At 43.3% G+C, this 14,827-nt stretch overlaps 2 protein-coding genes across 2 annotated transcripts in view; one reads left to right on the plus strand and one right to left on the minus strand.

Annotated features, from left to right (window-relative positions):
• Positions 1-13,875, minus strand: part of LOC8074880 (protein FLX-like 3) — a 32,191-nt gene extending 18,316 nt beyond the window's left edge. Inside the window, exon 1 of the mRNA XM_021445718.1 lies at positions 13,869-13,875. The gene's annotated coding sequence lies outside the window, so the exon portion shown is untranslated. The remainder of the gene's footprint in view (positions 1-13,868) is intronic.
• LOC8066956 (phytosulfokines 2) lies at positions 4,807-6,112 on the plus strand. Its single transcript, XM_002441783.2, has 3 exons — positions 4,807-5,166; positions 5,313-5,413; positions 5,538-6,112. The coding sequence occupies exons 1-3, from the start codon at positions 5,019-5,021 to the stop codon at positions 5,664-5,666; spliced, it is 378 nt and encodes a 125-aa protein (XP_002441828.1). The 5' UTR covers positions 4,807-5,018; the 3' UTR covers positions 5,667-6,112.

A 14,827-nucleotide genomic window follows, 5' to 3' on the forward strand; every position in this document is an offset into this window, starting at 1 on the left:
AAGAGTCAACCTGCCCCCAAGACTCAGCACACTTCCCTTCCAACCATCCAATCTCTTCATAAGTTTTTCAATAATAGGTAGCCAGTCAGCCACATGAAGCCTAGAGCCAGCAACAGGGACTCCAAGGTATTTCATGGGCCACTTACCGATAGCACAATTGAACATATTAGAGAATTCAACACTCTTGGAATCATCCTGACTTATCATGATTACTTCACTTTTGGAAAAATTAATCTTGAGGCCCGACATGGACTCATAGAGGTATAAAAGAAGCTTCAAATGAGTTGCTTGTTCCTTGTTGTCCTGCAAGCACAATATGGTGTCGTCCGCGTATTGCAAAATAGCAACCCCATGCTCAATATAATTAGGAACTAAGCCAGTAATCAGATTGTTTCTTTGAGCAAGAGTAATCATCTTAGCTAGAGAGTCAGCCGCAATATTAAACAGAAAAGGTGACAGAGGATCACCTTGTCTGACACCTCTACCAGAAGTAAAATATCCACCAGTAGTGTTATTAACTTTGACACTAACTGTACCAGTCACCATTACTAGTTTAATCCAATCACACCACTTATCGCAGAACCCTCTTTGTCTAAGACAATCAAAAAGGAACTCCCAATTCAGCTTGTCATAAGCTTTTTCAAAATCCAATTTAAGGACTAACCCATCTTTCTTTTTAATCCTGGTGTCATGAAGAATCTCGTGTAAAGCTAAGACACCATCCATAATATTTCTGTCTTTCAAAAAACCAGATTGGCTCCTATTAATTATTTTCCCCATCACCTTTTCTAATCTGAGCATCAAGGTTTTAGTGAAAATTTTGTAGCTTACATTCAGTAAGCAGATTGGTCTGTACTGCTTAATGTTATTAGCATCCTTCACTTTGGGCAAGAGAGTGATGACACCATAATTGAATCTGCCAATATCCAATTCTAGTTTATAGAAATCAGAAAAAAGGGCCATCAAATCATCTTTAATTATTTCCCAACATTGCTGATAAAACTCCACAGGAAAATGGTCTGGCCCAGGTGCTGTGTTTTTCTCCATTGAAAAAATTGCCTCCTTAATTTCAGTTTCAGAGAACTGCTTACTCAATTCACTATTATCATGTTCAGAAACCCTTTCGGACTCATCCCAACAGCTAGGCTCTATACGGATGCCAGAAGGCTTAGAAGGTCCAAACAACTCTTTGTAAAAGCAGGTAGCATGAGCCACCAGGGCATCATCCCCCTCAATGACCTGGTCCTTATCATTCAGGGAAAAGATAGTGTTCTTCCTTTTTTTCCCATTCGCCATACGATGAAAAAAAATTGTGTTATTATCACCTTTTAAAAGCCACATACTATTGGATCTCTTATGCCAATAACTCTCTTCTTCTTCAAGGAGCCTAAGAAGCTCAGTTTGAATGAAAGTTTTTCTGTCTAATTTATCAGAAGACAACATTTCATTTTCCTCAATTTTCTCCAAAATCATAAGTTCTTCACGAAGGATTCTTTTGTATTTTGGTGTGCCCTTTCAAATTTTGTCCCCAGCCTTTGAGAAACTTTTTGACCCTGTCCATTTTGATATTCCAGGAATCAATTGCTGATTTAGCTTTAACATTCCTTTCCCAAATTTCTTTAATTTTTCTAGTAAAATCAGCATGTTGCAGCCAGGAATTTTCGAAGCAGAAAGGTCTAAATCCTATCTGCTGGTGTAAATCAGTACGCACAATCAAAGGATTATGATCTGACATATACCTAGGAATCTTCCGAAGATTACAGAGAGGAAATTCCACTTCCCAAGAACTAGAGATTAACACTCTATCAAGCTTTTCAAGGGTAGGGTTAGATCTATTATTACTCCAAGTGAACTTGCCTCCAGCAAGAGGTAACTCTCTTAGTTCGTAGGAGTTAATGATCAAATTGAAAACATCGGAGAAATTATTTTCACTGAATTTTTTGTTTTTTTCACTGCTAAATCGCAGAATATTAAAATCGCCACCCACAAGAACTGGGTACTTGGCTTTGATACAAAAGTTTGACAGTTCAGCAAGGAAGCTGTCCTTAAGAACATCCTGAGCCGGACCATAAACGTTCACCAAAGAAAGGTGTTTCTTTAGGTTTTTGTCAAACACATTAGCAGTAATCATAAACTCACCACTATCAAAACTCTCCACATCAAATCTATCATTTCTAATACCACTTAACAACCCTCCAGATTTGCCATTGGAAGGAATCCAGTACCAACTGAATTCTTTGGCATTATCAATCTTTCTAAAAAACTTGTCAGAGTAGTTCTTTTTCATAGTTTCTTGAATACCAATAAAGTCAGCCCTATGATCCCAAATTAACTCCTTGATAAACGAACTGAGACCTTTTTTCTCCACCCCTCTACAGTTCCATATGATGCCTATCATTTATAGACTTTCTTGATAGTTTTTCTATCTCTGAGATTAAATCTAGGGCTAGCCATAGATTTATCTCCCCCAGATTCAGTAGGATCATCAACAGGATGAGCCTTCACTGCTCTGGTTTTTCTTTTGTTTTTCTTAGCCGACTTGCTTTTTCTTGAGCTAACAGGAATTACACAGGATTCCTTATCAGATTCCTCTGATCCCCACTCCAAAACCACCTGATCTTCTAGGGGAAAATTTTCATCCACTATAATTTTTTCCTGTTCTAGCAAACTACTATTTTGTTCAATAAGTTTCATTCTAGCATTCTCTAGGTCCTTAAGCACATCAATTTTCTCGAAATTAAGGGATTCAGAGTTGATCCCCATTTGAGATGCTAAAGAAACAATCTGAATATCAGAAAGAACTGCAAAGGAGTTCTGATCAGTAGAAGTAATACCTTCACTATGCAAATCCTCAGTTGTAGTTTCCTTGACGATGCCATCCATCCTCAACTGAGAGGTTCCAGACTCCCTTAGCCGTTTGCTTTGTCTCACTTGCTGCCACGCTGGCCATTCATCCTGGCTTTCCTTCTGAATGTCTTCCACCACAGCCCTTATATCAGCACCATGATTTTCCCAGGGATTTAGGTTTTTAGCTGTCATATCATACATTTCCGATTTCTTGTGAGTTATCTCCACTATGCTGTCCTCAACACTCTGCACTTTCTGAGAATCTTCCACAAATATTGTTTCCTTTTGCTGAGATAAACTGATATCCATATCAGCAACTTCAGATTTTTGACCATCCTCTTCTTCTATGAGCTCCCAGTCAATATCACTGCTTTCTTTTTGAAGCAAATCTTCCTGGCTAGAGAGATCCATCATTGGAGCACCTTGGCTTCCTTTAACAGGGCTTATGGAGACAGCACGTTCCACACAGTTCACCACCTCTTTATCTTCCAGAATAGTCTGCAAACTTTTACTAGGACACTTATACATCGTATCCTCAACCTGAAAGAAATTCTCCTTGCTGCAATCATACAGAGCACTCTTCGCTTTAACAGGGCTTATGTTACAACCACTTTAGGTCTTGTTTTGATGTTGTCGTATTTACCTCGATCCAATCTACATATATTGGGGCAGATTGCATTGAGTTCCAATGTAATCCACCCCAACACACGTGGATTAATAGAAATCTAACTACATTCAAATAAGGTCTTATGTGGCCCTCCTAGTCAAGGAGGATATTGATCTCTACAAGCAGGTTTTTGAGCCAAATGTTACCCTAGGATGTACCTTAGTGGTTTTTGAGCCAAATGTTTTTTTTGAGGTCAACTACGGGGGTGGAGGGAAGGGGGTTTGTTTAAAGAACCCTCACATGGTATATTAAGGCACGGATGTCGGCCGTGGCCTATGGGTGGCGGGGCACATAGCCCAGACAAAGTTTGACAGAATTACAATGGGAGAGAGATAGAATAGAATAGGTAAATGATTACACCAAAAGCATCATTCTTAGGCAGATGACATCTCCATTGCCTCGCAGAGTTTCGGCAATGCTATAGCCAAATGTTACAACCTCACGCAGAAGTGGAGCCTCTTACTCAGGGAGAAGGGCAAGAGTTGGGCGTTGAAGACGGAGGAAAGACTTCCTCAACACTTGGACTTGGTGTCAATGCCCATTAGTAGTTGTGTAGTTTGTTTGTGTAATAATCTTTGTTGAGACTGTGGTTTAGACACTGTTTGGTTGTTTTTACTATGTTAGATGGTGTGCCTTGGACATTTATGAACTCTATCTGTGTAAGCTAGTTTCCCCACCAAACGAATTATGCTTTCTATAAAGCGAGGCCAACAGTCTTTGGTCTAAAAAAATAGCTCCCTCAATCACCTCATATATTTTCTATATATTTGGTACAAGCTATTTTTCTATTTTGTTGTTTTGCCATTTCTCACTTACCCCTTTTTTATACTCCCTCCATACTCGTAAAGAAAGTCATTTAGTGTAGCGATATAGTCTCCAAAGCCTAATTTTGACTCCTTGTTTTTATAAAAATATTTATCAAAAAGTGGTATATATATATTTTATGAAAGTATTTTTTCACGACAAATATATTCATATGGTTTTCACATTTCCAAGCTCAACACTTAAAAGTTATTTATGATTTACATTTCTAATGTTTGACCAAAACCTTGTTCAAAACGACTTTCTTTGTGAATATAGTGGGAGTATTTTATCTTCTTTCTTCTGTTTTTCATTATTTTTTCCCCCACACAAGCAAGGGCCTTTAGCGTTTTTGTTTGAACCACGCGCCCGTCCAAACAATCTCCAAATCTCTACGCGTGGCCGACTCCAGCGCGCGTGCGCCTGCGCGTTGCGCTTTGCAAGTTGCCTTGCCTGCCTCCTCGCTCGCAGCTTTCGCATTATAAATACAGCTGCCAGCATCGGCAGCCAGCACCAGCAGCAGTCCACCACCCTCTCTCAAATTAAGGCATTTTTAAGCCATCGATCACCAGCCAACCAGCACTCACTCACTAGCTCCATCCAACTCGTACACGACCTCTCCATCCATCCTCTCGTCCTTCCAACAACTAGCAGCATTAGCAGCTCATCTTCATCGACCGTCCAAAGCATCACGGCGGCAGAGATGAGGCGCTGCGGCATCATCATCTCCTCCCCGCTCGCGGCTGCTGCCGTGATCCTCCTCCTCGTCGCCGGCTGCTTCCACTGCGCCGCCGCGGCTCGCCACCTGCCTTCTTCAGTCCCAGTTCCAGTTCCAGCTATGGTTCACCATGGTACGACTTCACTCTCAGCTCCTATCCTACGTAGCTGAACCTCTTTAATTTTGCTGATCCATCCTTTACCAGCGTCAGTTACCTTATTAGCTGCTCGATCTATATAATAACGTCTCTGAAGTCTGAACTGAACTTCTCGTCTGCAGATAATGGTGTCAAGGCTGCAGCTGGTGCTGCAGACGGCGGCCTGCAGATGCTGCAGGAAGTTGGCGTGGGCAATGGCGACGAGCTCTCCTCCATCCCCGAGGTGAGGAGAACGAAAAGCTACTGAATTCACAACTTTTAGTTTCAGCCGTGCACTGGGCAGTGGGCACTGGCTACATATAAAAGCTCATCTCAGCTCATCTTCTTCTTGGCTTCTGCTTCTACAGATGATGGGAGCAGATGCGGAGGAGGAGGCCTGCGAGGAGGGCAACGACGACGACGAGTGCATGCAGAGGCGGCTGCTCCACGAGGCGCACCTCGACTACATCTACACGCAGCACAAGGGCAAGCCGTGAGGAGGAGGATGCAGATCGAGGAGCTGGCTAGCTGCAGCTCCGGCCAGATACTCATCTTGGTTGGTGTTGGGACTGCTAGCTTGGGAGTATTGGGACAAAGTACATGCTGCAAATTAAGTTGACACACGGGAATCTCATCTCATCTACTAGTACATGCATCGATAATCAGCCATCTGCATGCTATATATCTAGCTCGTAATTTCTGTTACTGCTTAGCATCATCATCCGTGATCCATATATCATCTAGGACTAGTATATGCGTGTGTCAGTCACCTCGTCTGTACATCTAGTCTGTCTGATACATGCATGTAAGGTATTTGTAACCACCAGCTTCTTCAAGTTTTCTGCTTGCTATCCTCCCTCTCTCTTTTTCTCAGTGTAAGATAGCATCGTGAGGCTGCACTTGTTCATATATATGCCATAAGAGAGTGTTTCCCTATACCTAATGCTGGTGTGCCTTGCTCTAATACCTTTGGTCCTTTTGGTTGGTGTGTGTGTGATCGATATCAAGTTGCCTACAAACTTGTATGGCCGTGATTTTCTTGTTCTTAGTTAAATGCTACTTACCCTATCATATACAATAATGCAACAAAACCACAGCTGCATGCAACGGGTGTAGTATGGCTGAATGAATATACTGTAATGTCTGTCTCGATGTCTGACTTTGGGTTTTGTGACCGGCTGGACCGCTGTCTGATCCTCTGATCATTTCCCAGTCTTGTAAACAGTTCCTCCTACTTTCCTATCCCCTAAGGGCACTCACAATGCAGACTCTGTCATAGAGTCTAAAGTTATTTATTACCTCGAACAATGTGGACTTGGAGTCTAAATAAGACTTGGAGTCTTATTTTTTCTACCTCTTTCTTCAATAAATATGCTGCCACATCAGCAAAATACCATAAATATTATGTAATTAAGTGTCTTGGACTCTATGATAGAGTCTTGCATTGTGAGTGCCCTAATCTAATCTAATCTCCTTATATAGTCCAAGAGAACAATACATTTTTTTATTTGGTCCAAGAAAAACAAATGTTTTGGTCGATCTATGAGCAGCTACAGCAGTAAATTAGTATGGGCTTCCATCTGCTCTGCTCTCCGAGCGAGCGAGATTCCACATGATGGTCGGAGCGCGCTGGCCTGGCGTGGCTCATAAAAAGTCAAACACCGCCATGGATGGCGCCGTGCAGCTACAGCTCATCATTTTCATATGTCTGAGTCTGAGGCTCTCTCTCTCTCTCTCTCACAGCTGCTCCGGCAAAGAGAGACATGCATGCAAAGATTCGATGCTCCGATCCTCCTCAGATTAGATCAGTCCCCACATGCGAGCCATGGCAATGATTCACAATTTCACACGCTGACACAGGCACTACCTAGTATCTGTATTTGCATCTTGTATATATAGACCTCTCGGTTTGGTAGAGCAGCTCCTTCTAAAATGATTCTGACTGGCTCCTTGTGTGGAGCAAATTCTCTTGTGAAGATAAAACCATTTTGAAAAAAATATTTAGCAAAAATAGCTCTAATATTAATTTTGTAATAATTTGTATCAGGTTTGTGAGGAGGAACTGAAAAAAAAAATCTTTTTTGGGTTTCTATTCCTCTATAAAAAAACAGCTTTTGGCTCATCCGGAGCCTTGCCGAACGAGGCTTATACTTTTTGAGGATGATTGAACAGCGCATATATCATTTTGCCCTCTGCGTAACGCAGGGGAACAATCGAACAACAGGCCAGCAAGTAGCATTCGTTTCTGAATGAATTATATATGAGCCTTGTTTAGTTGGATTATAATTATTGTCCAATCATAGACTAATTGGGTATAAAAAAATAGTTTCGCAAATTATAGACAAACTGTGCAATTAGTTATTTTTTATCTACATTTAATGCTCAATGCATACATCTAAAGATTCGATGTGATGGGTAATCTTGAAAGTTTTGGGGATTTTAGTGTGAACTAAACAAAGCCATGAATGGAAGGATCTCGAGGCAGGAAAGGGATTGATGAAAAAAAAGGCAACAGTTTGCATATAGCCATATAGGAGCAGCATACAGAGAACTACTCTACCAAGCTTCTCCTTTTCACAAAGATGCATGCTGTGGTGGTATCTGTGAAAGCCCTCGAGCTATGAGCAGTCAAAACTCAAAATGAATACATACGAAAGTGAAGCCCCATGTGCCAGCACTTATCAAGGCTGCTGCTGAGTGCTGAGTGTGAGTGTGCATATATATTCCATTTCCAGACACTCCACTTGCTTTGCTTGCTTCAGTACCAACCAACCGACTCCTCTCTGCTAGCTACCCCTTACAAAACAAAACAAAACAAATCAAAACAAAGAGAAGTACTATAGCTGCTAGCTAGTGCGATCACTAGTTTACTTGAAACCCATGGAATGCATGCGTCTGGTTTGTGCAGGTCGAGTGGCCAATGCCCAATAGTGCCCACCCCATTATCATCTCTCATGCATTTATCTGAGACTGAGACGATGCAGAGCTAGAGCTAAGCACACTGCGCACACTGAGTGATTGATCCTGATCCTGATGCATCAGTGCTGCCTACTGCTGTGCTGCTCAGCTGAATGCATGATCTCAGATAGCTCCCCTGTTTCTGGTACTATAGTTTAGAGGAGCAGTACAGGCTCTAGTGCGCAGGGTTGGGGTTTTATTGGTTAAAGCAGCATAACATTGCACTAGATTATGGTATTTGACAACAAGCAGGAGCAACATGGACACTTTGCAGCCGTTGCTTCTTTTCCGGCAGGCCGTGCGCGCGTGAGTGAGTGTGAACAAGCAAAGGGGTCGGCCACTTGCAAAGCTGCCATTGGAGCGCCCACTTTTTGCCCGCACGCACAACGGCACAACACCATCTCTTTTAGTATTCTCTATCATCGGTCGGATATCCACTCGTGCACGCAGATAGATAGATAGTTCTTGCACACAGCACACACTACTGTGCCTGTAGATATGCAATGCGTGTCTCTGCAGGAAGAAGTTCATCAGGGAGTATTTTGGTAAGCATGAATGCATGACATGTGTATGCATCAGGTCAATATGCATATCTGCATCGAGAGTGAGTGGCAGGTCAGAACTCAGAACTGAGTAGTGGCCGGCGGTAAGCTGCCAGACACAGTGGTTATACTCGTTGGGTGTACATCCAAAATGTCATGGCACCACCACCGTACCATACCTAGCGCCACAACCAACCGGCCACCGGCCAGCCACAAAGCACATGCATGTTGCATACTCACTCACCGTCTTAGGCCTTGTTTAGTTCCCAGAAAATTTTGCAAAATTTTTCACATTTTTCGTCACATCGAATCTTTAGACGCATGCATGGAGTATTAAATATAGACGAAAATAAAAACTAATTGTACAGTTTGGTCGGAATTGACGAGACGAATCTTTTGAGCCTAGTTAGTCCATAATTAGACAATATTTATCAAATACAAACGAAAGTGCTACAGTGTCGATTTCCTAAAATTTTTGGGAACTAAACAAGGCCTTAGAAAATTTAATATTTTAGCTATAGATTGGAACAGTTCAGATTATAACTAAAGTACTGTTAAATATTTTGGAATGGAGGGCTTTCATGGCATAGACATATACTCGGTCCACCCTAAAAAAAATGCAATTCTCTCTTTTTAGAAAGTCAAATAATTTAAAGTTGGACTAAATTTCACTACGAGGCAAGTTTTGCTAGAGAATCCAAACAACACATATACTTTTATTTTTTTATCTAACAATTATTTTTAGAAAGTGGATTTTAAAATAAAATAAAAAATAAAAAATTATAAGGTTTGTTTCTAATTTCTTCCAAAATAACTCCAACTTTACCTTCTTTAATAGAGTCAAGAAGCCATTTGAAAAGAAGAAACATTTGGCAGAAATTCCAACAAAGCGGGCATAGGGAATAGTCAAAACTGTAAGTACATTTTAGGCTCCGTTTAGAAGGGTTTTCTTCTCAAAAACTAGCTATGACTATTATATAATATTGGGTTTTCTTCTCAAAAACTGGCTATGGCTATCAGATAATATTTTGTACTACGTAGCGAAAGAGCCAGTTTTTATCGGCTGCTCCAGAGAAACCAGACCTAGCAGAAAGAGTCATGCCATTTTATTATCAAAGGAAAAGAAAGCCATGCCAAACAAAGTCTCATTTTGGTTTGACGAGTCCGGTGCGATTTGTGCAGAGGCTTCGGCTCTATGGGTGTTTCATCGTGCGCGAAGCTGTTGTTCACGAGTCCATAGACCAAAGTTTTTTTTTATATAAAGCCAGCCCAATCAAACAGCCATGGGCTGATTGCAAGCAAAATGCATCGGGGCATTGTACAATGGGCCTTGGGGCGGTTAGTCCATTACTGGGCTCGCGGTAAAGGAAAGGCCCACTACTTAAAAAAAACTATTATCGGATCAGAGAAAGGAAAACACACACCCTACACCGAAGTCAAGCTTCAACGACGTGGCCTATTTAGGTTTGGGTGGAAGCCATGTTTATTTTTTTAGATTTTGATACTCTAACACTTTCATTTGTATTTAGCAATTATTATTCAACTATAGACTAACTAGGCTTAACATTCATCTCGTAAATTACAAATAAACTATCTAATTACTTTATCTATATTTAATGCTCCATATACTGTAAAATTCGATGTGATGGAGAATCTTAAAATTTTTTTGGATTTCGGGTGTAATTAAACAAGGCCTTAATAACTCATATGCTCTGGGTAGAAGTATCTAACAGAAGTCAGCCAAACAGTGCAATGATTAAATGTTTTTTTGAAAAATAGATGGATCACTACCGGGTCAAAGAAAACCCGACATTGATAGACATAGATTGCTACTGGTATCCCGCCCCGCAGACCTAGTATGTCGCCCCATGAGCAATGCCACGACACACCTCGACCGGGATTACTGAGGCCAGTCTCAATACATGTTTCATGAGAGTGTCATACACATTAAATAGGGTGTCACATAAGCAAAATCGCTGACTTGGCAGAGTCATTAAATGAAGGAGTTTTATCAGATGAGAGAGGAGTTTCATCCCTCATGAAACTCATGTGGCTCTACCTAGTTTATAATCTTGGTAACTATACCATGAAACTATGCATTGAGACTGGTCTGAGAGCCTTCCTTAAATCAGCGTCTCTCTTCTCCTTCCATCCCACCATGAGGCCCCTCCCCACCTCTTCATATCCCTCATGTCCATTGCTTACCTTCTCTTGAGCGAGAAAGTTAACTTTGCTCTGCAAACCACTTGAGCTCAAATGCTGGTACATAGGTGAGTGATCACTCACTGCTATTTAGGGCTAGGAAACAATACTCCTGATTATATGATTAGTACTGATGGAAGGAAATTATCGTTCACGTATTACATTTCCTATTAATGTTAGTAGTAGTTGGGTTCCTCTTGACATTTCATAAGATGATTTGAGATGTTCCAATGCGTGTGGTTGCTGCAGCACCACATGGCTAGGTGGGCACACGCAACTCCGTACGTGACAAAGAAGAAGTCTAAAAGGCGCCGAGGTAGAGCTAGATGCCAAGCAATTATTAACGATCTGACTAGCGTCCAATATTTTGGGGACGTCTATGGGTAACAACAATTCCTTGATACTCCCTCCACTCCCATACATAATTAAATAGATGCATTGTAGGTATATGTCAAACTAGCTTAACTTTAGTTAAGTTTATAGTGAATAAGAGTATTATATTAGTATTATTAGAATTTACGTCCCAATTAGATTTACTATGAAACCATATTCTATAACTAATTAATTATACTTATGTTATTGAGCATCTCCAACAGTTTGTCAAATCAACTCCCTAAAATATATGGCAAGTGAAAAAAATAGACTCTCTCCAATAGTTTGTCATTTTAACTTGGTAAAATAAAAAAATAGGCCCACAACCTATATCATCTGGATTTATATTTCATTCATCAGTTTATAGTAGAATAAATATCCACTATATTTTTTTGTGATTTTTTTGCATTCACAAACAGGAAAACAAAGAGCATATGCATTCAAGACCTGACATCCATATTCCATCGGCATGACCCTAGCAGAGTAACCCGAGCAAGTGACAGGACATAGCCCTAGCAGACAAGACGTGACAGGAGCAACAACACGGCCGCGTGATCTGAAGCAGCACAGGGGACCACCGCTGCCGAGCACTCTCCGGTCGCATCCAACAACAATTGAAGAAGAGCAGGACCGCGCTGGCCACCAAGAGTGATGCCAAGTGCGATGCGCGCGCATAAAGATACACGCGCGGAGAGAGAGAAATAGCAAGTTGCTAAAATAGCAACCTTATTTGGCAAATTGTTGGAGATAAAATTTTCTTATTTTGCCAAATTTTTAATGATGACAACCTTATTTGACAAACTGTTGGAGATGCTCAATATTAGTATTTGGTACTATATATCTTTCTTTTAAATGAGAATTGCATTGCATCCTTTTGTGAACGAAGTGAGTTAGTTTACAAGCATCTTTTACAGAGAAAACTTGTTTGGATAGCTTTTCACGTCATCTACTACCTACTGTTGTCTGTTCGAGACTCCGTATGAACTGCATTAGCAGTGGGTACGTTGTGTCGATCGGATTCGTTTTCTTATCCTAAACGAATTGGACCCGGCATCTATATACATAGCTTGGTCACGTACTAGCGGAAACGCAGTCACGCGTTCGTCCGTCCTCTCCTCCGGCACCGACAGCCAAGAACGATATCTGTCTGAGCAGCGCCGTCGTCATCTAACAATAACATTGCTTGCCTGCTTCACCTAAGGCCGACGACAGAGCTTGGTCTGAAGAGACGCCATGGCCGCCGCCTCAGTTGTGAACAACGGTCCGTCGCCGGTCGCTGCCGCCGCCGTCGACCAATTCCAACGACGCGTACGCGAAGCGGCCATGGTTCTGTTGATGGAGCAAGACCAGCTCAGTTTGGCAGAACTGTTGGTCAGTCTCACGATACAGGTGCCGCCGTTGTCGACCCATCGTCAGTTCCATGACACCATGCGGCTTCTTAGCGACGTCGACACGCGCGGCGTCTCCTTCCACGGCGACCCCTTGCTATTCAGAGATTTCCGCCGCTCGGTCTGTCTCCGCGTAATCAACTTACTGCAAGAACAAGAAGAAGCAGGCTACTACGACGAGCGCATGCTTTCCGAGGCACTTGCTCACATAGTGCTTCGGGCCGCCGAGCAAGCTGCTGGCCTTGTCGTCGTCCCGCCCGACGACGACGAGACCACCCAGCAGCCCTACTACCCTAATGGCGGCGGCAGCTCCGGCGCGGTCGTCGTCCCTGCGTCCGCCGCCGCGGTGCGAACCCTGGAGAAGCAAACGTTCCATGCCGCCGGCGGCGGGAGCGACGAAAGCGTAGCTAGCGGAGGTTGCGGCATCACGGAGTGCAGCATCGGCTTCGACGAGTTTGTGGACGGTGCACAGGTCACCGTGATGCCATGTCCGTCGCGCGGGCACAGGTTTCACCCGGACTGCATCGCCAAGTGGCTGGGGATCAGCAACATGTGCCCTCTCTGTCGCCATGAACTGCCTACACTTAGTAGCGTATATGACTAGTGAAACTAAGGCTTCGCTTCTACGACAAGCGAATAGTACTTTCAGCCATAACATTCTTCAGCAGCGTTTTTCTCCTACAACAAATCAGTGAATGTACGGTAATTTGAGTGCATGATTTTTCAGATAAATGAACGACTCTAAGAGTAACTCCAGCCCAGCATGCAAATTGGGCTCCTATTTTTTCATTTGCATGCTAGGCTGCATACAATAGGGGCTTGGAATTTACTCCAACTCCAGCCCAAAATCCATTACTCACCTCGGTGGTGTCAATGTGCCTGGCCATCTTCTGAATCGAGCGGCACCGACGGTCCCTTGGGGAAAATGGCGGAGTTCACCTCCACCTTCTCCTCCACCGGCGGCACCTGCACCGGCGCCAGGCCACCTGACAGCGCAGCGCTGAGCCACGCCGACAGCGACCCGGCCTTCCGCAGGACGAAAGGCCCGTCCCACTCGGAGCGGCGGATCTTCATGGCCGCGACGCCGGAGAAGCCGAGGTGTAGGAAGAGCACCTTCTTGAGGCAGCAGGCGTCCCGCACCTCGAGCCACGCGCTGGTGACGATGGCGGCGCAATCGTCGATCCGCGCGCCGTTGCACTGCACGGGCGCCGTGTAGATGTGCGAGAGCAGCGACGACCGAGGTGCGCGGCTAGGGGAGGTGCACGGCAGGGCGTGAGGGTTCACCGGCGGCGCGAGGGCTCGCATGGAGGGCGAGGAGGAGGCGGTGGGAGGGCGGCGCGGTGGCCGTGGTGGCGTCGGGGGCGGGATGGCCGCGGCCGCGTCGGGGAGGGGAGAGGATAGGAAGCTCCTGTTGTTGGAGGCCTGAAATTAGAATTTGGAAGTTCTCATAAAATGAGAGCCCAAGTAGGTGGTCCACTGGAGTTGTTTTTTTTTACTCAAACTCCTAAAATTTAGAATGGAGCCTGTTTAGGAGGCCCACTGGAGTTGCTGAGAGTAACTCCAACCCAAGTCCCTAAATTGAGTCCTTAAATTTTTATTTACATGCTATGATAAAAAAATATGAGCTCAAATTAAGACCCAACTCCAAACCACCTCCTAAACAAGTAGGATATGAGGTTCTAGATGTGAGGGGTTGAAACTATAATTTAGGAGGGTATGGAAAATGGGAGCCTAAATAGGAGGTGGGTTGGAGTTAATTTTTTTGAATCAAGTCCCTAGATTTGGAATAGGGACTTGTTTAGGAGGTGGGTTGGAGTTGCTCTAAGCTCTAACGACTCTGAGGACTGAGGACCGGAGCATCGTGTCTGGTGAGTGCCTTTACCTGGAGCAACTCCAACCCACCTCCTAAACAAGTCCATATTCTAAATCTAGAGACTTGATTAAAAAAAATCAACTCCAACCCACCTCCTACTTGGACTCCTATTTTCCATGCCCTCCTAAATTATAGTTTCAACCCCTCACATCTAGAACCCCTATCCTACTTGTTGAGGTGGGTTGGAGTTGGGTCTTAATTTGAGCTCCTACTTTTTTTTATCATAGCATGTAAATAAAAATTTAAGGACTTAATTTAGAGACTTGGGTTGGAGTTGCTTTTAAGTACCAATAAACAGCGCCTCTTCTTTCACGTCGTGTGGC

This window comes from Sorghum bicolor, chromosome 8, assembly GCF_000003195.3.
Source record: "Sorghum bicolor cultivar BTx623 chromosome 8, Sorghum_bicolor_NCBIv3, whole genome shotgun sequence".
Classification (NCBI taxonomy): domain Eukaryota; kingdom Viridiplantae; phylum Streptophyta; class Magnoliopsida; order Poales; family Poaceae; genus Sorghum; species Sorghum bicolor.

Bases quoted from the DNA above. Each gene is read 5' to 3' on its own strand.
- LOC8066956 (XM_002441783.2), top strand. From the start codon at position 5,019: ATGAGGCGCTGCGGCATCATCATCTCCTCCCCGCTCGCGGCTGCTGCC. The intron at 5,167-5,312 runs GTACGACTTCAC...TCTCGTCTGCAG, and splicing joins TCCAGCTATGGTTCACCATG to ATAATGGTGTCAAGGCTGCA. The intron at 5,414-5,537 runs GTGAGGAGAACG...CTGCTTCTACAG, and splicing joins AGCTCTCCTCCATCCCCGAG to ATGATGGGAGCAGATGCGGA.